This window comes from Bubalus kerabau, chromosome 8 (assembly GCF_029407905.1).
Source record: "Bubalus kerabau isolate K-KA32 ecotype Philippines breed swamp buffalo chromosome 8, PCC_UOA_SB_1v2, whole genome shotgun sequence".
NCBI classification, from domain to species: Eukaryota; Metazoa; Chordata; class Mammalia; order Artiodactyla; family Bovidae; genus Bubalus; species Bubalus kerabau.
Genome location: NC_073631.1, coordinates 48278481 through 48304367, shown reverse-complemented (window position 1 = coordinate 48304367; position 25887 = coordinate 48278481). Strand labels below are relative to the sequence as shown.

At 36.9% G+C, this 25887-nt stretch overlaps 1 protein-coding gene across 2 annotated transcripts in view; it reads left to right on the top strand.

Moving 5' to 3' along the window:
- The window catches only part of ORC5 (origin recognition complex subunit 5), an 81509-nt gene extending 61255 nt beyond the window's left edge, over nucleotides 1-20254 (top strand). For both annotated transcript variants that reach the window (XM_055590187.1, XM_055590186.1), the window contains 2 exons: nucleotides 8877-8989; nucleotides 17267-20254. In XM_055590187.1, the coding sequence (XP_055446162.1) occupies nucleotides 8877-8989; nucleotides 17267-17312 (159 nt within the window). In that variant the 3' untranslated portion in view covers nucleotides 17313-20254. The remainder of the gene's footprint in view (nucleotides 1-8876; nucleotides 8990-17266) is intronic.
- Nucleotides 20255-25887: the final 5633 nt, after the last annotated feature.

The following is a 25887-nucleotide window of genomic DNA, read 5'->3' as shown; positions in this document are numbered from 1 at the left end:
TAACTCTTCACCCATTGAAGGCTCTCTGGGTTCTTCCCAGTTCTTGGCTGTCACAAGTAAAACTACTATGAATGCTCATATACAGGTTTTTGTGTGAACATGTACAAAAGATGCAACTACTGTGAATATGGTAATTGCACGTTTAATTTCATAAGTGGTATCAATGTTTTACTACCTCCAATGAAATATGATAACCTTACTTCTTTCTAAGTTCTTTTAAATTCCTGCTTTTTAAATATCATTGTTTTGAGGATCAGATGATAAGCAGTTTGTAATCAAATATGAGTTAGAAAACTCATGAGATAGTCTGCTTTATTCATATTTCTGCCTTTCTGTTGTTCTTTATTCCTTTTTCATGCTCAAGGTTCCTTCTATTATTATTTCCTTTTTGTTTAAAGAACTCCATTTAGCAGTGTTTCAAAGATGAGTCTGCTACTGACTGATTCTTTAGTTTTACCTCATTTGAGAATGTCTTTATTTCTACTTTATTCATGAGGGATAGTTTTGCAAGATATAGAACTTAGAGTTACCATTTCTTTGGCCTGGACTCCTGTTTAGTCCAGGAGAGAAATAAGCCTACCTGCGTAGCTTTCTGTTCTGTTCTGGATTAGGGATCAGGAGATGCTGAGCCTACATCACCTTGTGCAGTTGCTGCAGCCATAAGACATCCTGTCTTTACATTATTCCTCCAGTCCTGGAAGTAGTCTGCCTTCCTCTTTCTGCCTTTCAGAGTCCTTTGATAAGGTTATTTCCAGGGTTTATAGTTGTGCTTAGCTGGAAAGAACTGTAAATATGAATCTAACCCATGTTATCTGGACCAGAAGTCCTGCTGTATTTTTTTTTAAATGTGTTTTCTTCTGGCTTGGCTTGCTGTTAGTATTTGTTTATGAAACATGTTCTAGGTTTATTTAAAGCTCAGTTGGATGAGAAGTTTTCTGTAAATTACACAGTGCTAAAAAGGATTTCAAAATATTAAAATATATTTTGCCATTATTTAGAGAGCTTTGCCCCAACAAAGATTAAATCCTTCTAAGATCAATTTTATTGGCTACAAAATACTCCTATTTATTCTTATTTGTTGCAACTAAAACATTTCCTTCAGTGGGGGCCTTAACAACAGTAATGACTCTTGTGTGTCTATTTTCTGTGTTCCTAAATCCTTGGCTGCTGCAGCAGATGGGAAAGACCGATTCCACTTCTGTCTTATGATTGCACATGCTCACATACAGAACTGAGTCTGGTCCTGAGTACCCTTACTAGTCTACAGGCTTTTGCCATATTCCTGTTGATCATAGCAAATTATTTAGACATTAATGCCAGCCTGCAGATAGGAGGACCTTATCATTTTGTCATGAGCACTTAATGTTGGGCAAGGAAGTAAATCAGTATTTTCCATGATCCTGTCCATCTTTGAATGCACAGTACCTAGACCAAGTCCTCAAGAGTTTCATGGATATGCAGTGGGAAATAAAATTAGGGATTCAATAATGGAGAGAAAGGTGGGTATTCTTGTACTTATACACGTATAGTAATAATTTTCCACAAGTTCTGTATATTTTCCCAGAATTTTTCATCTAGGCATAAATTAATATGTTTGAGATTCAAAATGTTGACCCTGTGTTGTTGTTCAGTTGCTCAGTCGTGTCCAACTCTTTGCGACCCCGTGGACTGCAGCACACCAGGCTTCCCTGTCCTTCACCATCTCCCAGAGCTTGCTCAAACTCATGTCCATTGAGTCAGTGAGCTATCCAACCATCTCATCCTCTGTTGTCCCCTTCTCCTTCTGCCTTCACACTTTCCCAGCATCAGGGTATTTTCTAATGAGTTGGCTCTTTGCATCAGGTGGCCAAAGTATTGGAGCTTCAGTTTTAGCATCAGTTTTTAAGTTAATCTTTCTACTTAATTTTTTCAGTTTACTCTAGCATCATTTTCATAAACTATCAAAGTACTTTTAAGTTGTTGGTATTTGTACATTTCTTTATGTAATGTTCTCCTAAATTATGTATTTGTTTTTTCTGTTCATATGGTAACTCAAAGAATTAAAAGACTCTGAAATTAGTTTTCTTTAATGTGAGAAATCACATTATAATTTGTTTCATTTTAGTTTAGATTTTTGTGTGTATTAGCATCTGCTAAATCAGACCCCATCCATCTTCCCCTGCCAAATTGAGCAATCATCTTACTAATATTTTGGAAATACCTTTTGACTGCTACATCTTAAAATAGTACTGTATCCTTTGTACAATTTATGTGATTAATGTATCCATGGAATCTTGGTAGAACTGATTCAAGGGACTATCTGTTTCAGTGTAATTGCCTTTGATAATTAACTGTAACTAATACAGTGAAGATGAGCTCGATAAAGGACAGAAATGGTATGGACCTAATAGAAGCAGAAGATATTAAGAAGAGATGGCAAGAATACACAGAAGAACTGTACAAAAAAGATCTTCATGACCCAGATAATCACGATGGTGTGATCACTGGCCTACAGCCAGACATCCTGGAATGTGAAGTCAAGTGGGCCTTAGAAAGCATCACTACGAACAAAGCTAGTGGAGGTGACGGAATTCCAGTTGAGCTATTCCAAATCCTGAAAGATGATGCTGTGAAAGTGCTGCACTCAATATGCCAGCAAATTTGGAAAAGTCAGCAGTGGCCACAGGACTGGAAAAGGTCAGTTTTCATTCCAATCCCAAAGAAAGGCAATGCCAAAGAAGGCTCAAACTACCGCACAATTGCACTCATCTCACACGCTAGTAAAGTAATGCTCAAAATTCTCCAAGCCAGGCTTCAGCAATATGTGAACCGTGAACTTCCTGATGTTCAAGGTGGTTTTAGAAAAGGCAGAGGAACCAGAGATCAAATTGTCAACATCCGCTGGATCATGGAAAAAGCAAGAGAGTTCCAGAAAAACATCTATTTCTGCTTTCTTGACTATGCCAAAGCCTTTGACTGTGTGGATCACGATCAACTGTGGAAAATTCTGAAAGTGATGGGAATACCAGACCACCTGATCTGCCTCTTGAGAAACTTGTATGCAGGTCAGGAAGCAACAGTTAGATCTGGGCATGGAACAACAGACTGGTTCCAAATAGGAAAAGGAGTATGTCAAGGCTGTATATTGTCACCCTGCTTATTTAACTTATATGCAAAGTACATAATGTTGCAAAAAAAAATAAAGGATCAAAAGATAAAGAGATAAGTTGAGGACATCTTTCTGAAAGCGGAGCAAAAAGACAGTGAGAGGGTAAGAAGGAAGGAAAGGTTTTGGAATCAGAGGACTGTGGACCATCTAGGAGGTCCACCATCAGAATAACAGAAATTTAAGAAGGACGACAGAGGATGAGATGGCTGGATGGCATCACTGACTCGATGGACGTGAGTCTGAGTGAACTCCGGGAGTTGGTGATGGACAGGGAGGCCTGGCGTGCTGCGATTCATGGGGTCGCAAAGAGTCGGACACGACTGAGCGACTGATCTGATCTGATCTGAATACAGTAAAAATAATGAAATAATGAGATAACCTGAAAATATTCTTGAAATTCTAACTTAACTAGATTAGAGACAGATTTTTGTTTATGAAAAAATGGAAGAGTAAATTTAGCCTATAATTTGGATTAGAGTTGAATTAAATATGTGAGAGTATTTGAATCACAAGAAAGTAGAAGTTATAAGAAATAATATAAGGAAATGCCAGTGGGAGAGTAAAATATGAGTATGTTTCCTGTATTAAAGGAAAAAGAAGTACTAAAGAAGCCTATTTTAATAATAAAGGGAGATTAATATTTCAAATGTTAAAGGGTTTAAAAGACATTTTAAAAGAGATTCAAATATCTATTACTAACCTACTTTAGCAAATGAATCCCTTGTAAAAAAAAATAGAAAAGAACGAAGTTAATGAATATATTTTGCCATAGGAGATAATATTAACTCTTCTGTATAGCCTCCCATTTATTACAATTTCAGACCTACTTTCTCATTATTATTCCTACCTGTTTCTAAACTGGAAACGATAATGAGTTTGTCTTAACTTTCAGCAGTACTCACTTTCCCCAAAAGATACCATTATTCCTTGACTGCTCGTCCTGTTTTGCATCTCATCCCTTCCTAATAAGGGTCTTGTGACACTCATCTTGTGAGAGAGGTGGGAGCTTCGTGAGTGCATTTTGTCATTACTAAGTGAGCCCTTCTTTAAATCTGTTTTTAATTCTCTTTTGTCTGTGTTAATATACCTTCGTTGTTTTAGTTTGCTTCGTGTATCTCATCCTGTCCTCTGACTGTTAACCTTCCCATATTCTTCTATTTTGTTATATCTCTCCTAAAGAGCATATAGTTGGATTTATTTTTAGTCACTTAATCTTTGACTTTTATTTGCAACATTTAGTTAACTTTTAATATAATTTCTAATGTAATTTTGTTTATATCTTATCTTGTTTTATTCTATTTGTCTTACCTACCTTTTGTTTCTTTTTCTTTGTTTTAGATTTTTATAATTCAGGTTTCCTTACCTCTGTTCTCTTAGTTGTTGCTATAAATATTATAACATTTATACTTACCAAAGTCAAAATTTAGTGATTTACCATCATATTTACCAGTTTCTTCATTCCTTCTTAAATTTCAGACCTTCCAACTTGTATTCCTTTTGTTTTCACCTGGAAGTATATTTTAGGAATTTCTTTAAGTGAGTAGGAATATTTTGATAGCACACTGTTGTTTTTAGTTTAGAAATGTGCCTTTTATTTCATCCCCAGTTTTAAGAGATTGGTTTTTGGGGGCATACATTTCTGAGTTAACAATTACTTTCTTCAGTATGTTAAAAATATAGGTCCACTATTTTATGTCTTTCATTGTTGTTTTTAAGACAGTTGTCTGTTCAATTGCTAGTCCTGTAAAGATAATCTGTTTTTCCTTTTCTAGCTACTTTTAAGAGCTTTTTATCTTTGATATTCTATACTTACTGTGGCATATCTAGGTATTGATTTCTTTTTATTTCCCCTGTTGGATTTATTTAGCTCTTCAGTTCTATGATATGGTGTTCTTCATCTTTTTGAATGAATTTTCATCCATCATCCATTATCTTTTCATCCATTATCATTATCTTCTGCCCCTTTTTTCTGTCTCTTTTCCTTCCAGAAATTTGATTAGAAATATGTTAGATTTTCTCATTTTGTTTTTTCTATTTTTTTTAGTCTCTTTAGTTTGCATTCTGTATCATTTTTTCATAACTACCAATGTATTCCTTAATTTTCCCTACATCTGGGTCTGATATGCCATATAATTTTTAATTATATTTTTCATGCGGTTTTTTTGTCAATTCATTTTTTTATCCACTTCATTTCCCGGTGAAACTGACACATTGAGCATTTTTTCCAAAGGGATTAATATATGTGGCCCATTATGTTTCTTGATCTGTTCAGAAGTATTTTTTTTAATTGAAATATAGTTGATTCATAATGTTATGTTAGTTTCAGGTATACAACATGGCAATTTTATATTTTTTTAGATTGTTCTCCATTTAAAGTTATTACAAAAAATAGGCTATATTTCTTATGCTGTGCAATAATCCTTGTAGTTTATTTTATTCCTAGTAGGTTTTACCTTTTCATTCCCTCCTCTTGTCTCACCCCACCTTCCCTCTCTCCACTCATAATTGATAGTTTGTTGTGAATGTTTATAAAATCTCATACAGATATATTTTTTAGTATTTATTTATTTTTGGCCGCACTGGGTCTTTGTTGCTGCCAGGGAGCTTTCCGTAGTTGTGGCAAGTGGGGCTGCTCTCTAGTTGCGGTGTGTGGCCTTCTCATTGTGGCGGCTTCTCTTGTTGAGGAGCCTGGGCTCTAGGGCACACAGGCTTTAGTAGTTGCTGTGCATGGGCTCAGTAGTTGCAGCTCACAGGCTTAACTGCACTGTGGCATGTGGGATCTTCCTGGACCAGAGATTGAACCAGTGTCCTGTTCATTGCAAAGTGGATTCTTAACCAGTAGACTACCAGGGAAGCCCTCATATAGATGTTTTTAACCTTAGGTGGTTTTATCTTTTATTTTCTAAATAAGTTAAGCATGGCATATAATTCAGAAAGCTATAGGAAATATATGAAACAGTTTTCAAATAAAATACAGTGAGTTTTAAGTAAACTAATGGGTTATTAGAAAAGAAACCTATTTGTTAAATTTGAGATTGAAAAGTGCTAATAGTAATAATATAAATAGTAGCTCATATTGAATACTGTGTTTCAGGCACTGTGTTAAGTTGCCTTATAGATGACCTCATTTAATGGGCACAATACTATTTCATACATTTTTAACAACCAACTTAATTTTTTTGTTTCATTTAACTCTTAAACTAGGTAAATGTGAGCTCTTTTATAAAAATGTTGATTAACTTAACATTTTTTATCTGTTCATAAACTTTGCTCATATGTACCTGTTAAATACTACTAAGAAAATCATTAATAGAATGACAGCTGGATAACTATACCTCCACAATGAGCAAACACTTACAGCGCATACCAGGTTTCCGATTTAATGGTCAGGGAGCCCTTAGTCCTGTTGCTGGAGACATACTGATGTGTCTGTTCTCTTGAACACTCCCTTTTTCACAGATCATCCTCATTCTTTTAACAAATTCTTTATTTGGGTAAGATTATAATACAGCTTATTAGAACTTAGCTCTCTCAGCTATGATCACATTTTAGCCACTCTTTTCATAAGTTTTAGAATTGTAGTTAGGAGATCTAAATCCTAGTCAAGTAAGTTTCTGCCATTATGTAGTCATTATCACTTTGGATAAGTCACTGAACATTTTGATTTCTACATTGCTAAGTTATCTGAATCTAGCAATTTTTCAGTGCAAGAGTTTGACAAACTTTTTCCAGTAAGAGGGCTACATAGTAAATATTTTAGGCTTTGCAGTCCAAGAGACAAAAATGGAAGATACTATTATGATATAAGTGCTTGTATATAAGTAAGAGAGAAAAACTGTTGTCTCACTCCACCTTGCTGGCCTGTCATAGGTGATCCCATTTGTGGGCATGGTTTGTACTCAGTTGCCATCAGCTCAAGACATTCTTGGAACAAAGAGGGAAGGGAACCGGCCGGCAGAATAGGAAGAGTGACCACTTGTGGTTAGTTTCACTCTTTGTCACAGTGGCTTTCATGTCCCTGTGTACTCTTGTTTCCCTCTGGAGAATCCAGCTTTCTTAACCAAATTTCAAAGAATTGCTAGTATACAGACTGCTTCTGTGATATTCCCCTCTTAAAAGTCAGAAATGCTAGAGAAACTTCATGAGTTGGAAATTAAAGAATTCTAAAATAGCTTGGGGCCAAAAGAAAAAAATCAAAGTGGAAACTGAAGTGTAAAACTATTTCCAGGATAGTAGAGTAAACCAGTAGAATGAAAAAATAGTATAATTCAGTTCAGTGAAAGGCAAGAAAAGAATGAGAAAGACACATAGAAAAAATAGAAAAGTTAACACAGTGGTAGAAATAAAATTTTAGAATATCATTGCAGTGAAGGGAAAAAGAGTATATATTTCACCCAAAAGGTAAAGGTTGTTAGACTGGCCTATAAAAAAAATCCCTCTGCATATTGTTTATGTGAGAGCTGTTTAAAGTTAAGAAAATATAAAACTTTTAAGTTTTTATTGAAAAAATGCTTTGTATTTGCTAAATATAGTCTTTTCTATATATAAAATACTGTGGTATCTACCCATCTGTTGGTTTTTAAAAATTGTTAATATTGACAGCTGACTGAACACTGCATAACAGTTCCCCCTTTTAAATTGCAATAGTAGAGTCTGTGTAGTATAATAGAGTGAGCATGAACTCTAGGTTTGAATTCTTACTAAGCCACCTAGTTCTGGGGTCTGAGGAAAGTTACTTAACATCTCTAAGAATCATTTATAAAATGAGTATAATAGCATCCACTTTGTAGGGTCATGAGGCATAAATGAGATGCTGTGTATAGAGTACATGGTACCAAGCAAATCACTACTACGTTATTGTTTTTATCATTCAGAATGTTTACTGCATCTCAAGGTATTGATCACAGATTAAGTGAACATTTTTTTTATTATTCCTAAGGCATATGATTAAGTATTAAAGATACTGCCATCAACAGTTACAGATCATCAAGTCTCCTGATCTTCTTTCTTGCCATTGTTGGCTTCTTTTTCTGTTGGCCTTCAGGAGATGAGGGGAAAAAAAAAAAATTGGGAAAAGAAAATAGGCTACTCAAAGAATTCCAGCTCTTGGGTCAGCTTTGTTTCTTGGATTTCGGAGCACTTAATACTTCTATCAGCGTTATGCACATGAAATTATTTTGGATTTTGATTTTTGACTTGTCAAAATGCACTTTTGCCATTGTTAATCTCCCTGCTCTTTTCCTGACTGTCTAATTGAGGATCAGTTTAAAAGCAAGACTAAGTCTAGATCTGAAGGATGGATTTCTTATCTAACAAGCTACTCAACTCTGAAAAAGGCCCACTTTCACATTTTAACTGCTTGATTCTCAAGGGAGTGCAGATTTGATATTCTGAGGTATTTGGATAGAAAGTTCATAAAATTTTTATGGAGAGAAGGAATGTCCTTTGTTTATAGTTTTTAAAGGTTAGCAGTCATATGTGTGTCATTAGTTGAAATAAATTTATCTCTAGTGGAGTCCTTAAAGGTTGATCATTAGTTTGATTAACTAGGACGTTAAGCATATGTACAAATTTGTGTATACAAATTTCAAAGTAGTCATATTTGCAGATCCTCTTGTGAATTCTGTTATATATTGTTATCAAAGTAACTATAAAATGTTTCAGAAACAAGGACATCATGCAATCTGGTTAAACCATTTTCTCATAAAAATACTTTTCTTATTTTTAGATTACCTCTTTAGTGACCCTTCAGCTGCTAACCCTGGTTGGCCATGACGATCAGCTTGATGAACCAAAATACAAATGCACAGTGTCTCTAGACTTCATCAGAGCTATTGCTAGGTAAGCATAGACTAATCACTAATGTAAAATGTCTTGAATTATGTAAATGATATACTAAATATAAAAATTAATCTTCTTCCTAATGTAATGTCATTAGTCATTTAAGTAAGAGAAGATCATTTAAGTGCCAAGAATGACTGTTTCACTGTAGAATGAACACTCTCATCAGATTTACAAATGAAAAAATTCAGAGAATTAGTTAACATGTTATATGGCAAAAATCAAGATTCTGAGAGTCTGAGACAGACTGGAATAGTGGTCCTATAGTAGCAAGGTAGGATTTAATGGGCAGCTGACTACAGACAACTTGTATATACTGTAGTGTATGTGTGTTTGCGTTAGTTGCCAAGTCCTGTCCAACTCTTTGCAACACCATGGACTATATAACCTACCAGGCTCTTCTCTCCATGGAATTTTCCAGGCAAGAATACTGGGTTGCCATTTCCTTCTCCAGGGGATCTTCCCGACCCAGGGATTGAATCTGTGTCTCCTTCATTAGCAGATGAATTCTTTACCACTGAGCTACCTGGGAAGCCTGCCAGTTTTCTCTAGTAGTAGCTTCTTACTTTTTCAAACTCCTATCCCTCAGGATTGGATGCTTTTTAAGTGCTATCCTTTCTTTTTGTTGCCACTTCTAGATAGTTATTTTCTCCCCAATTTCTTGGAAAAATTTGAATTTCTTTGAGACTCTTAAAATCTGGCTCTAGTTCCCTCTTTTTCCAATTGATTATCTTCTACCAGCCTCCCAGCCATTCCACTACATGTATTGAAAAGTAGAATATGTGGTTTACAGGTTTCTTTTCAATCTAGATTCTGATTCTTGACTGTATTCAAACCACAAGTCCTAACATCTGTGTTCACTTTGTTCAGCAGTTACTGCTTCAGAGAACAAAATTGAAACTGAGTTGAGAACTCCTTTCACTACCTACATATGTGCCCATCTTCTGTCTTTCCTTTATCAGTAGATTGGGATTCCTTCTCCTATGTCAGATGGGCTCTTCCACTTCTGTTCTGAATTCCATCTCCTCCCTTTTTCCAGCATCTGTCCCAGCCCTCAGACTATGTATTCTCAGTGGCACCCAACAGGATTGACCACTCTCTCTCTTTTAAAACTCTTCTCCTAGAGTGCATGATTCTAATCTTGTGATTTTCATCTTTATTCCTTGGCTGTTTCTTCTCAAGCTCATTTGTCAGCTTATCCTATTCACTGGCCTTTATTACATTTAGTTGTTCCTTGAGGCTTGGCTCTTTTCATATTTTTTTTTCCTAGACTATTTTTACTTTACTCCTGACTTCAATAACTATGTACTAATCATACTCCCCAATTTTTTAGAGGCCAGACCTTTTTTCTAGTATTCTTGACTTTTGGATATTTCCTGCCTGTATCAATATATTTCCAAAACTGAACTCAGGAATTCCCCCCTCTTCTGCTTGCCAACAAAAAAGGAATGATGCCGCTTTCTTTCAGTGTTCCCTGGTTCATTGATTCTCACTTGCAGTCTGTCATGTTGCACAGGCCTAAAACCTGGTAGTCACTAGTGACATTTGTCATCCCCCTACTCCCAGTATCCAAGCATTAGTCTTTTTGAGCCTGTCAGGTTCCTCCTATGTTCTCAATTCATTCACTTTTATCCTTTATACCATTAATGTTCTAGACCAAGCCACTGTTATCTCTTCTCTGGTAACCTTCTAGTTGGTTTTCTGTCTACTCTTATTCTCTTATAATTTGTCCACACTATTACCAGAGTGATCTAGTAAAAACTTAATGTCACCCTTCTACTTAAAAGTCTTCAATAATTTCCTGTAACTCTTAGGATAAAAAACCAAAATGTTTAAAATAACTTTCAAGGCCCCAGTGACTTGGCCTGGCCTCAGCCTTTGTGCCCAGCCATACCTATCACACACATCTTCTCCGTTAGATATTTATACTTTGACCACTTTTTTTTTTTTTTTTTTCAGTTCTTCACATTCACCATTCGTTGCATATGCAACACTTTCCAAATCCTCCTCTATCCAGCTAACTGCTACATAACCTTTAGATTTCAGTTTAAATGCATATTTCTTGAAGAAGCTATCCTCAAGCATACTATGACCTCCCATCGTCCACGCCCTCCACCCTACTCCCACGCACTATTCACAGTTAGTTTATCCAGGTCCCCTTATCTTCTGAGACTTACCATTATTTTATTTAAATAATTCATTCAATAATTAGAACTCATTTTTCTTCCTACAGTATAAGCCCATGAAGAGCAAAGCAGAGACTGTGTCAATCACTAACTTACTCAAACCTTCTCAGAGGGTGGGAAGAATTGAGAGTAGCACTGAAACATATGCATTATCATGTGTAAAATTAGATAGCTGGTGGAAATTTCCTGTATGACACAGGGAGTTCAAGTCCAATGCTCTGTGACAACTAGGAAGGGTGGGATGTAGTGGGAGGTGGAAGAGAAGTTCAAGAGGAAGGGGACATGTGTATACTTATAGCTGATTCATAATGATATATGGCAGAAACCAACATAATATTGTAAAGCAATTATTCTCCAATTAAAAATAAATAATTTTAAAAATTGTGAGGTTACTTAAAATTGTTATTTTAAAGGATAAAAACACAGGAAAATACTCATGATACAAACGTAAGTGGTTAAAACATTAATACAAAAAGTTGTATATCCAAGAAAGGTAGAAAAACCTAAGGCAAGGCAATAATGGTCAAATTGTTGGTTACTGCCAAGAAATCAGGCAGAGTCTATCTAATGGTAAAGCTGTCATTTGTGACTTTAACAAGAACACTTTCAGGGATACAGTAGGGTTACAAGTTAGGATATAGTGCATTAAGTGGTATTTGTGAGTAAGTTGATGCCGCACATGCAAAGAATGCTTTTTATTCACTTAAGATTTATTGTGATGTTCATTATAATCACTATACTAGGCTTTGGGGATGTAGCAAGATGTATAACAGATCTGTATCCTCATGTACCTATTTTCTAGACTATTTTTGCTATAAAGAGGAATAGAGGATTGTTACCTACTAAACAGCTTGTGGGGGCATGAGTAGCTTATTATTTAAGATATGAGCATATTTAAATGCTGATAGGAAACAACTTGTAGGGAAGAAGAGTTAATGATACAAAAGAGAGGTGACTAATTTAAAGTCCTTGAAAAGATATATATAACATGGGATTTAGAAACTTGAGTTAAAGAAATAGCCCTAAATGAGAGAGGGGACTCCTTTTTCATTATACATGAGGAAAAGGTGGTTTCAGATGGAACTGCATTTAGAGATCTGTTGGCAAGAAGTTGAAGGAGCTCTGACCTGAGGCCTTCTATTTTATGTGTAAGGGTAGAGGCAAGAGACTTAAGGACAGAAGTACAACAGTTTGAGACAAATATGGATAATTGAAATAGCTGCCACGGAGAATGGAGGAAAGTGCTAGCAAGGAGAGCAACTTGCTGAGAGTGTTGAGGGCCCAGTTGAGGTTCCCGACCTTGAATTTACAGTGGCACCAATCTGTGAAACTTGTGATCTTCTCCAACAGCATTCCATGTGCTGGGTACTGGGACAGCAAAAGGGTGTAATTGAAATCACATAGGATTGGGGTTTTGCCAGGTGAATTGAGTGGATGCTAGCAAAGGAATGCTTGAGGTGACAAACCATGGAGTCTAAGCTAAGAAGGGAAGAAAGGAAGTAAAGCATGTGGAGGGCTAACAGTTCAGTGCCTGGCACTTAATAGTAATTATTTGTAGATGAGGAAACGGCAAAGAGAGGTTTGTACACTGATTGTTTCCAGGTGTTCCAGGTCACTTAAAGGAGATTGGGATCAGGGTGGAATGTCTGAATTTATGTTTTTTAGAAGTAGAACATTTCTGAGTGTGATCATGAGAGTAGAAAAGGTCATTTGAGGTAAAAGGGACAAGTGCAATGAAGACACTAAAGCTGAGGCAAATCTTGGAATAGAGAGGAAACTCAACTGGATGCTGCATTATTCACTAAGAGGTGGTGACAGGGGGTTAAAGGGTGTTAGTGGAATGGTTTGAGTCTCACAGGAGCAGAGCCTTTTGCACAAGGACAGCAGCCTCACATGACAGAACTGCCTGGACTATAGTAGAGTCAGTCTAACCTCATTGGAAAGAGCTAAAGATGAGACTCGATCCCTCAGTGGGAGCTAACTTTCAGTTAAGCTTGGTTGAGAAAAGAAAACCATTCAAGGAAGAGGTAGAGGACATAAAGGATCTTCTTGACCAAGGAACTGTGAAAGATTTGGACACAGAAGCAGTAGGAGACTGGTTCTAGAAAGGAGCACAGAATGTGGAGGTAGAGTATGGAAGAACACAGATGAAAACATGCTTAATAAGCATTGTACTTGAATTGTGCTTAATGTTAACAGTAGTTGAAGTTTCTGATTTCTTTCCCTCCACACTAGGAAGACACTGCAAAATAACTTAATATTGTAACTTAAAGTTGTGTGATTGCAAATTCTCTGAAAAACCAAACTAAGAAAGAAAAATTCAAACTGCCTACATAAGTAAAAGGAAATAAAATAATACCCCAAGAGAAAAATTTTTGTATGTCAGTGCGGTGAAAGCATCAACAACGTGAAATAAAAGGATAAAGGCAAAATTATCCTTCAGTTCAGTTCAGTCGCTCAGTCTTGTCCGACTCTTTGCGACCCCATGAATTGCAGCACGCCAGGCCTCGCTGTCCATCACCAACTCCCGGAGTTCATTCAAATTCACATCCATCGAGTCAGTGATGCCAGCCAGCCATCTCATCCTCTGTCGTCCCCTTCTCCTCCTGCCCCCAACCCCACCCAGCATCAAAGTCTTTTCCAGTGAGTCAGCTCTTCGCATGAAGTGGCCAAAGTACTGGAGTTTCAGCTTTAGCATCAGTCCTTCCAAAGAACACCCGGGACTGATCTCCTTTAGGATGGTCTGGTTGGATCTCCTTGCAGTCCAAGGGACTCTCAAGAGTCTTCTCCAGCACCACAGTTAAAAGCATCAATTCTTCGGCATTCAGCTTTCTTCACAGTCCAACTCTCACATCCATACATGACCACTGGAAAAACCATAGCCTTGACTAGACGAACCTTTGTTGGCAAAGTAATGTCTCTGTTTTTCAATTTGCTTTCTAGGTTGGTCATAACTTTCCTTCCAAGGAGTAAGCGTCTTTTAATTTCATGGCTGCAGTCACCATCTGCAGTGATTTTGGAGCCCAGAAAAATAAAGTCGGACACTGTTTCCACTGTTTCCCCATCTATTTCCCATGAAGTGATGGGACCAGATTCCATGATCTTAGTTTTCTGAATGTTGAGCTTTAAGCCAACTTTTTCACTCTACTCTTTCACTTTCATCAAGAGGCTTTTGAGTTCCTCTTCACTTTCTGCCATAAAGGTGGTGTCATCTGCATATCTGATGTTATTGATATTTCTGCTGGCAATCTTGATTCCAGCTTGTGCTTCTTCCAGCCCAGCGTTTCTCATGATGTACTCTGCATAGAAGTTAAATAAGCAGGGTGACAATATACAGCCTTGATGTACTCCTTTTCATATTTGGAACCAGTCTGTTGTTCCATGTCCAGTTCTAATTGTTGCTTTCTGGCCTGCATATAGGTTTCTCAAGAGGCAGGTCAGGTGGTCTGGTATTCCCATCTCTTTCCTTAGATAATCAAAATCCTTAGATATATATGCCACATAATTAACTTATAAGTAGTCTAAATTCTGATTTAAGAATTACTCCTAGGCAGAATGCCACAAACACTATTTTTGTTTATCCTTTTTCTTTCTAGATATTACTTTAGAAAATAATTCATTTGTGTTCAGTGAGAGAATCTTCTATAGTATTTAAAAACTATCTTTGGAATGTGTGCCCAGTTTTAATGTTGCCCTTGCAGTTACTTTATAAAATTCTGCTGTCTTAAAATGATACATGTGGGAATCAGTTGGTAAGTTACCTGTTTATATTGGAGGATGGAGGGATGATAGGAAAAAGTAATTATCATCTTGGGAGTAAATGTTTCTTAGAGGGATGATCTTACATATTCAATTCCCAATTAATTTAGTTTTTTTTTTTTTTTTTAAGTCCAAAAGCTTTAACTGTATGATTCAGTTTGCTTGAGTACTTCCCAGTGGCAAAGCAGAGAAATAGGATGTCATGAACCTTTTACAAATGTTTAGTGTTTTTAAGTCAGTCCAGTCGTTCTATAAAGAAAAATTTATTGCACAAACTGTGCTGCAGTGTTAAACAAATGGATTATTAGGTAAGATGGAGTTCTGCCACAAACAAATCACAGTATTTTCATTTGTTTTAATTCTAGTACTAGTCTGTTACACAAACATTTCTCTTTACCTATCACAGCATAGTTGCAGTTCTCTGTTCTCCTTACCTCTCGTACTATTGTAGTTATGGCTTCATATGGATCATTTTGTATGGCTTTGTAATAGTCTTATCAAGTAATGCCTTCTAGTCCTATAGTATTGCAACTTTGTTTTAATCATAGCTTCTTTAAACTTTTCTTTTCTATTCAGTGGGGAAAAAATAATAAATCCAAAAGACAATAAAACTTAAAATTAAGTTCAATTTACTTTGTCACTTTAGGTTTATAACCTTAGGACCCAAAGTCATTGTAGGGAAGTGTGCCTGGAGAGATGTACGAATCCATCTGTCCTTTTTGCCTGTGATTAAAAATAGCCTACTGTGTCTTTTGTCTTCTAAGACCCCCTAAAAAAGATGTTTCCAACCAATCATGAAAAATCTTCTCATGATTTTTCAAAAGGTAATTTTTAGTGGTACATTGTTACTAGTAAATTTGGAGAGTTCTGTAATGGGCTTCCCTGGTGGCTCAGACAGTAAAGAATCTGCCTGCACTGACCCAGGTTCAGTCCCTTGGTCAGGCAGATGCCCTGGAGAAGAAAATGACAACACACTCCAGTATTCTTGCCTGGAGAATTCCATGAACAGGGGAGCCTGGCAGGCTACAGTCTCTAGGGTCGCAAAGAGTTGGATACGACTGAGCGAATAACACCACTAACACATAGTCGAATGAAAGGAAAGCACATAAAAATAAGTAGCTTTATGATATAGTAACCATACCTTTTGTGACATTATGCCTAAGATAAGTTGGTTTCTTTTTTCCTTTTTTTTTTAGTAAGTATTTTTAGTTGTTTTAGTACCCCCAGTGATAACAGGATTGTTTTGGCAGTGTTTTTATGCAATTTGGAAAGTTTTGGTGTTCTTCAGAGAGGCACTCTTGTAGTGAAACAATTAAAGTACTCTTCATTCCATCATTAGGTGCCACAAAGCCATAGCATCTCATTTGAGCTATTTTTAAATGTTTTTGCATAAGTAGTGTCTATAGTTCCCTATTCCTGATTTTTAAAAAAATTTGATGTGTCAGTCATTTGCTTAGAAACTTTTTTAGAAAGTGTATTACAAAATGATAGACAAAAACATCAATTAATGATGGTATAATAAATAAGAGCATGCAAATTAGTGAATCTTTAAAAGGCTGTTCTCATATGGATGATTATTTTTGCAGAATTGAATACTTTAAGGCTTTAATTTTATACTTATTGCTAGATCATTATATCTAATTATTTTGACCATTCATTCAAATAATAAACCTCCAAGTCTGAATATCTATAGTGAAGAATGAATTTAGAGAAAGGAAAATAATTATATGTCTCTGTCTTCTGCTATTTTATTCTGCCTGCCGTCAGAGTACAAAAATATACATTCACATCGTCTGTTTGTTGTATCGTATTCTTGGATCATACAGATTTAGTTACAATACACACACAGGTCAGCCAGTGTAAAAGACTGAAAAGAATGAAAACTACAAACGAGGACAGATGAGCTGTGCATTATGTAATGATAAAACAGGTGTTTGGGAAGATAAACAATGTTCAAAAGCAAAGGAGATTTAAATACTGCTGCATCTGTAATTGCTTTATTCTGGTTATTAGACAAAAAACAAATAGCTTTCAAATGAAATCCAAACTTTCTGTGCTATAATTGAAATATATGAATATTGGATAGTTCTGACTTCATTTACTTTTGTTAGAAAAGCAAACTTTATGCATGGGAGGGAAACTTTTTAAAGAAACTCTGTTCCTAGTGACATTAAAAAACAATGTTAATTTTGTCATGATGCTTTTGACAGTATCATAGGGTTGTTTAGCATTAGTTGTGAATTATTTGGCATGTGCTTCTCAGAATCATACATACAAAGCTGAGCAGTCTAGGGGGTGAGGATGCTAACATACTATCTGTTTTTGTTTATAGGACGGTGAACTTTGACATAATAAAATACTTGTATGATTTCTTGTGAAAACAAGCTTCAAAGCCATATGGACACTGTGACAATGACTAAGCCAAACTGTGTTCATCCAACTACTCAGCTGGCCTGGGAGAGGAGTTCTTTGGCTCCATTGGATTTGTCCAGACAGGTGCTGGCCCAGCATGGAATCTGATGAAAATACTCTGATTGGTCTGGGTGAATGTGAGCAGAAGACTATTTACCAGGGACCCTGGAGTATTTGGAAAGAACGTGTTAATTATAAACAGCAGGGTCTGAGCACAATCTGTTCTATTCTTAATGATGTTATCTTAACACTGAAATTGCCTGAAACCCATTTACTTAGGACTGCATTTTGCTCTGTGAACTATCCCCTGCGCTTTGAACGTGCCAGCAGCCCTTGTATATAAGCCCAGTCTTTTCACTTCCTCTCCACAGGAGCCTCTGCAGTTGCTTGCCAAAGCAGATTTTCCTAAGGCCACCACTTTAAAAGATCATAGTTGCAAAATATAATAAGTAGAAGTTTTTTGTTATTTTAAGATCCAAGTTTATATGTGTCTGTCTTTCACTCTGATTTTCTCAAAAAGCAAGGTAGTTTGATCAGATAGGGCAGCTTTCCACCTCTAAGCCTCCTTGATAACTGCAGTATACTTAGGTGAGATTTATCTAGTCACTCTGGCAATAAACTACTCAACATAGCTTTTTAATCTGCATAATGATTTTCTTTCCTTTTTTTAATCACTGACCTTTAATAGTTCCACAATAGAAGTTTTCCTGTTACATTAATTATGAACCTGGGGTCTGATTTTCATACCTACTTTTGAAGTTTTCTGTTAGCACTTAAATGCTTGAAAATTATTTTGAACAGATTTAAAGTGCTTAATTACAGAGCCTAGTTTAAATTTCAGTTGCATTTTATACTTTCCTTCTTTTTTTGGAAAAAAAATTTTCACGATAGTCACCTCCAAATAGCAATAGGAAGCCTATTAATGTAGTGACTGACACTTTCTGGATCAAAGAAAACAAGGAATTGTTTACTTGTGTTTATTTATAGGTACTGAGTGGGGGGAAGGAATGAAATTATTCTTCGTCTCCCTACATAAGATAAAAGATAGCAAGGAGCACCCTTGCCCTCTGTCTCTTGTCCCACAGAAGATGGTGAAATTTTGTGTTCTACAAGATATTTGGAGAAGCCAGGGCCAGGAAAAAACCATGTGCATTGCAAATTCATTGCAAATGCACTTAGAAATCTGTGCATCATTCAAGTAGAAGGCAGTTTGAGTAGCTGATTCAAGGAAGAGCAATGCCACTTGAGGGAATTTTCACCCCCTTTATAATTTGCCATCAAGTGGCAAGTCTACTGTGCAGCCTTCTTGGATAGCCTGGGATCAGTGAGCATTTTGAGGGAAAAACTCTGGAATTTGAGGGGGGAAAGAGTTTGTCAAATAGGGGGCTGGGGAAGACAAAAAGGAGGCAAGGGTTCCTATATGTGACTCTCTGTGCCTCCTTACTGCAGGCCACCTGTCCCCTGCCCAGCACCTTGCTCATCTTGCACTGCCCGACACTGCTACCAGCCCTGTGTGTGGCTTCCCTGCAGAACACCTTGTAACCAGATTTTCCCTGCCTCTGACTGGGCCATCAGAACTTTTATGTTTTGTAATTTACTTCCTAATGGCTTGCTAAATGACTCACTAATTTGATTAATTTATTTAAACAAAGACTAACAGAGCTTAATATGGATATTAGCATTTTAACAAGGGTCATCTGCATATGAATTTTCTAATTGGAAGGTATAAATCTCCAATTAAAGGGGAGAATCTAATGATGAGAATTATGCTGGCTAGTGGGCCAGATACTTAAGAGGGAACGTGCTTAAATTATTCTCAGCATTTATTCTACCTAAATCTAAAAATGATTTAGGAAGTAGAAAAATGAAGTTACCAAGCTGTGGGATTTCAGATTGTTTATACAGTGGTTATCCCCCATTTAAAAAATGTCTTCTTTCCATTATTGTGACTCAGATATATATGGTTAGGGGGAAACCTTACTCCCCTTATTACTTTCCAGTTTAAATCCCTAAATTTGTCTTCATTGCCGAAGCAGTTCTTTTTCAGTAATTCTGGAAGAGATCCTGATCCAGCAGGCCTCTTTTCATTAAGGCCTAAAAAGTCAAAAAGGTGTCAAGTCTCTAGGGCAGCAATTAAGACTTGGGGCTCTGGAATCAGATACCAGCTATATCTCTAGGAGCTATGTGACATTAGGCTGATTATTGAATCTCTCTGTGCCTCACCTACAGTGAGGTACACCTACAACTTCTCTCTTGGAGTTGTTTAGAGAATTAATAATTAAGTTGATATATCTAAGGTGGTAGATCTCAACTGGAGGGAGTTTTGTCTACCAGAGAATATTTAGCAATTTCTGGAGACATTTTTGATGTGACATTTGGGTGTGTGGTGGGGCTGGGTAGAGACCTGGGATGCTCCTGGAAATAGAGAACAAGCACTGACATTTTGTCTTTTTTGATAATAGCCATGCTAACAGACGGAGAAGGCAATGGCACCCCACTCCAGTACTCTTGCCTGGAGAATCCCATGGATGGAGGAGCCTGGTGGGCTGCAGTCCATGGGGTCGCAAAGAGTCAGACACGACTGAGCGACCTCACTTTCACTTCTCACTTTCATGCATTGGAGAAGGAAATGGCAACCCACTCCAGTGTTCTTGCCTGGAGAATCCCAGGGATGGGGGAGCCTGGTGGGCTACCGTCTATGGGGTCGCACAGAGTCGGACACGACTGAAGCGACTTAGCAGCAGCAGCGTGCTAACAGATGTGAGGTGATATCTGATTGTGGATTTGATTTGCATTTCCCTGATGATTAGTGATTTGAGCACCCTTTCATGTACCGTTTGGCTGTTTGTATGTCCTCTTTGAAAAAAATGTTCAGGCCCTTTATTCATTTAAATTTGATTTAATTGTTTTGTTTTGTTTTTGCTTTTGAGTTTTTAGAGTTCTTTCTATCTTCTAGATACAAGTCTTTTATCAGATATGTGATTTGCAGTTATTTGCTTCTGGTCTGTAACTTGGATTTTTATTCTTTTCACAGTGTCTTTTGTAGAACAGAAGGTTTTAGTTTTGATGAAGTCTGATTTATCAATTTTTTTTGTATGAAATATGGTTTTGGTATTGTAGTTAAAAAAATCTTTGCCTAACAAAGGTCACAAAGACCATCCTAAAGGCCCACACCAGAATTATCTGATCCAAATTTCAGTAATGCCAAGATTGAGAAACCCTGGTCTAGGTAAGGTAACTGGTACACCATAATTGCTCAATAAATGTTACCTATTGTCACTGTCCTGAAATATTTGTGGCCTAGAAAGGAGGTCAGTGATGGAATGCAATAGCATCCCAACTAAGTAGAGAAGCGGCGCTCTCACCTAATCATATCTAGGAAACTTCGTGTTAAAAATTTTTAATTATTCAAATGGACACAATACCTTGGATTTTTACTTTTGGAATTGAAGGATTCTAATTCACATGCAGGTTTCATTACTTATTTTTCAGGATCTTGTTGAATAGTCAAAAGCTGAACTGAGAATGATCAAATCAGAGAGCAGGTGACTGAGGAGTTACATTGTTTGCCCTCAAGGTGTGATGGCTGAACAATTAGTGGTGTACTTCCAAGGGATTTAGTTAACCAGCAACTGTTTAATGTAATTAAGGTGGTCTGGAGCAAGGAAAGCTCAGCATAAGAAGTCTCCTTTGTTCCTCCAAGGTATGCTGTACTCTTCTCGTACTATGCAAAGAAAAGTAATGGACCAAATCCAGGGATAATGCATCTTACTACATTAAGTACTCAAAAGAGAGTCTCTAAAATAATAGATGAAATGCAACCACTGCTCCATGTACATGATCAGGACTGTAATAGCATCCTCCACTTTTACCTGAAGTCTCACACTACTGTGTACCATAGTTGCATCTTATGCCTGTTTCCATGAGCAGAGACTTGGATTGGAGGTAATTAACTGGAGGTTGATATTGTTCAACTTCATCCCCTACATTTTGAAAGCTTCATCTCCTACAAAGTGTGACAGTCTATCATATGTAAAATACTTTAGATAATTTTGCATGTAATTTCAGTCTGATGACACAGTTTGCTTTCAGAAATGCTTAGATTTCTTAGAGCTCAAATCCTTCCTATCAGGATATCAACATTTCACTCAAATTGGCTTTTAAATACCCTGAATGCACAGTTAATGTTCATTTTCTAGCAGTGACACATTCATGAAGCACAGTTTGAGAAGTAGAAATTTGGTAGAGCAGAGAAAATTATAATCAGTTCATTCATTTAACTGCATGTTGATGCACAATAATGATGGGAATTTTAGGAGGCATTCAACTGTTTGAGTAAATAGTGGTAGCTTTGGCATGAGGAAAGAGCCTGGATTTTAGAGGCAGTAAAGATTTGCATGGAGTTTTGGATAAACCATAATCCACTTCATTGGCCTTTGAAGAAGTTGAAAGTCTTATTTAATGGCAGTTTCCATAAAATTTTTCAATATTCCTTAAAAAAAAATACTAAGTATCAACTATGTGTAAGGCATTGTGTTGGGTGTAGAGGAAACAGCAGTGGACAAAGACAAATTTCTGTCCTCAACAACAAGTGCTATCAGCATTTGCAGAGCCGGTGTTTGAAATGGGAAATCCTAAGGGAAGAACTAGGTCTATGGGATGAAGAGGCTCATGAGTTCAGTTTTGAACATATGCCATTGAGGTGCTTGTCCAAGTGGAAATGTGAAATAGGTAGCTGAATCTAGTTAGAGGTGCGAGTTGGCACCAATCATTAATTTTTAGGATCATCAAAATAGAGGTGAAAGGTGTTCTTGACATTGTGAGGGAGAAACCATCTTGAAATGAATTAAGAAGGTGTTCACAGCTATTGGTCTTCAGCTCACCACAAAACTACAAAATAATTTTATTTTTTCAAATAACAGTTCTCCACTATTCATATAAACCCCATTCCCTTCAGTATAAGAAATGGCAATAGGAGACCTGGGCTAAGTCCTGCAGCCTAAAAGGAAAAACCAAACCCACTTAGTATCTTAGTTCTATGGAGAACATTAGATCCAAACAAATACTTTCATCACTTTGGGCCAATTTTCATAATAATAGAGGCATTACACCGGCTCAGGTGTGCCTGAGAATTTCTGAACCCACTTTAGGTTGACTTCCTCTGGGAAAGAACATTCAGCCATCCTAGTTCATGGGACTCATCCAGCTGGGAATAAAGAGAGCAATAGAGGAGCAGAGATGCACTAACCCCAGAAGCATCCATGAGAAAGGACACTAAAATAGAAACCCCTGCTGTTTTCTACATCGGTCTTTATTTAATTGAAAAAAATAGACTAAAGTCATCAAGAAGGTGGAAAGACATGGGAAAAAGCCACCTGGCTTGTGGAGGGATAAAACAGACAGCTGTTACAAATGCCTCTCAGTGTAAAAACAGTAATTAAGCTGAAGTGACCTACAGAGAAAGGAAATAGAGCTAAATAATCAAAAATTTTAATTATGATATTGTAACTGAACATTATGTGGGAGAAATAAAACATGTACCAATAAAAAGACTTCTAAGATTACTAGACTAGGAGAGCTAACTCCCAAGTTTAGGTAAGATTAAATCTTTGGAACTGTTGAACAAAAGAGGACACTGCCCACAGCTCCTGCTGCCTGGGCTGGTTGCCTGATTTTTTAAAGGGTAAAAGTTCCGGGTTAAACTGAAACAAGAAAGAAGAGAATGGGAAAAGAGCCCTACACCCATTTAAAGCAAAAACAATTTAGAATATGTTTTTTATAGTGCTGTTAAACATAGTTTTAAAATTGTTTTAGTTATTATAAAAGGAGCAAGTTTACTCTGGAAATTTGGGGCAACTAGAAGAACTAAAAATCATCAGTTAACAATATCAGAGAGATCCTCTGTAAGTAAAAATTTTGATATACTTTAGTTATTGTTCTTGTAGTTTAAAAAAAAGTGTAATTGTGTCTTTTATATTTTTCAATATAAGGACAGATCAGGTGGAAACTAATGGTTCTCACAGCTTGTGAATATGACTGGTAGAGCTTAAGATTGGTATTTAATCAAAAATGTTTAGATTTAAAAAAAATTTTTTAAATCAACAATTTTTTTTAAAAAATCACTTTTATAGCAGGTGGTTAAAATGTGAAACTACATCAAACATAATGAAAAGCAATATATTTCAGAGATACGATATCAAAAACAAATTTTCAAATATTTGTGGCCAGTGTTTCCTTTAATAGAATTGCTTATTTAAAATGCTTGTCCTGATAATGAAATGGGAAAAAGAACAACAACAACAACAAAAAACACCAAAGTGAGGGAAGAGAAAGAAAAGTTGAAGGACAGAAGGAGGAAGGAGGGCAGTAAAGTAGATGCTGACTTCTGGAGGTAAGAATCAAAAATGATTTGGAAAAAGGATGTTCTGTTATCTATTCCTAGATGACAAACCACCTCAGACTTAATAGCCTGAAAACAGCAATCTTTATTTTGATCATGAATCTGCAGTTCGAGCAGAGCGTGGCTCCATGCAGTGTCCTGTGGTGCAGTTTGAAACTGGAGTTGAATCACATGAAAACCAGCTTCCTCACTCTTGTCTGGAGGGTGACACTGGCCGATGGCTTCTACCTGGAACACCTACATGTGGTCTCTCCATGTGTTCTCTGCTCTTCCTCATGGCATGGTGATTAGGTTCCGAAAGTCACCATCCCAAGAGAAACTAGCAGATGCTGCATGTCCTTTCCTAATCAAGCCTCTGAAGTCTCATAGCATCACTTTTGCAGCATTGTGATTAAGGCAGCCATTAAGTCCTGCTTGTATTTAAAGGGAAGGGAATTATACCCATCTCTTGATAGAAGGAGTGTCAAAGAATTTGTAAGCATGCTTTTAAATTGCCACAAAGAACATAATAGGCTAAAAATTAAAATATTATAGATTGCAGATGGAGAGTATATTTTATGTCCTTTCAAAATCTGAATTAGTGTAACACACTATTGGTTGTACCCATATCCCCATCAAATATCTCTTCCCCATTCTTCCAAAGCATGGGAGCTCTGGCTGCAAAAGGGCCTATATTACTGGAGTATAGAAAGCAGAGGCAGTTGTGCTAGGAGATGGGATTAGAGAGGCAATGGTTGCCAGGTCATACGTAGCTTGAAGGGCACTGAAGGACCTTGGTTCTTATTCTGTATGAGATGGGGGAGAGTTTTGAGCAGAGGAGTCATGATTTGGCTTAGTTTTTTGTTTGTTGTTGTTTTTTTGTTTTTTTTTTTTTTTTTTTTCAAAAAGGTGGAACCTATATTGAGATTAGAGTTGAAGCAAGAAAAGCAAAAGGATATTAAAATAATGTAAGTGAGAGATAATGGTGGCTCAGATAAGGGTGTTAGCAGTGGAAGTGGTGAGAAGTTGTGTCAAATTTAGAATATAATTTAAAAGAAATATCTAGAGGACTTACTGATTAATTGGTGGGTGCCAGTGTTGAAAGAAAGAGGGATGATTCCGGGGGTTTTGACCTGACCATCTGGAAGCGTGGAGGAGAGAGAAGATCAGGAGTTCAGGTGTGGACATAGTAAGTTAAAGATTTCTGTTAGGTGTCACATTAGCGATGTCAAGGAAGCAGTTAGACAAGTCTGGGGCTTGGGGTAGAAGCCCAGGCTGGAGACATAAATTCTGGGGTTTTCAATATCTAAAGGGGAATGTATAAGGGAAATGTGTATGTGAAAGAATTATGGCCATATATCCTGGGTCAAAAAACTACTTACTCAGAGTTCCAGCCCAGGAGCATTCAGAACCCCCCGCCCCATCCCTGCCCCCTAGAAGATAAACCCCATCCCTGGGGAGTTGCTTCTGAACTGTAAGGAATCTTTGATCACATCTTTCCATGGGAAGACTGGATTCATGATATGACTGGAATTTTATTCTTTAAATACTGAAATAGCAAATACCAAGTTATTAACATTAATACTAAAATTTCAAATGATCTTTGCAGCATTAAAAAGAAAAATTACAAGAAAGGAGTAAGTGGGTCATAGATTTAGGTAAAGCAATTTACATGATGCCCAGTCCAGACAAAATGACCTCTAAATATTGAGTTCACTGGTTGAATATGCTAATTAATTCCCAAAGCCCATTCTTTTAGAGCTGTTCTTACTATTAGGAATTTGTGTTCTTTCCATTTCAGAAGTAAAAAGTAATGAAAAGGCAATATGCTGCATTTCTTCAGTAAAATAAAAATTCCTTATGTCATTATGCTGAGTCATGTCCGACTCTGCAACCCCCTGGACTATAGCCCGTCAGGCTTCTCTGTCCATGGAATCTTCTAGGCAAGAATATTGGGGTGGGTTGCCATTTCTCTCTCCAGGGGAATCTTCCTGACCCAGGGATCAAACCCACAGCTTCTACATTGGCAGGCGGATTCCTTACCAGCTGCACCACCTGGGAAGCCCTAAGTGTACAATATTGGTCACTTTTTTTCTTTGAAAATATCCATCTACCTTTTGTTGTTTTTTACCCTAATCATGATAAATGCACCACTGAATCAG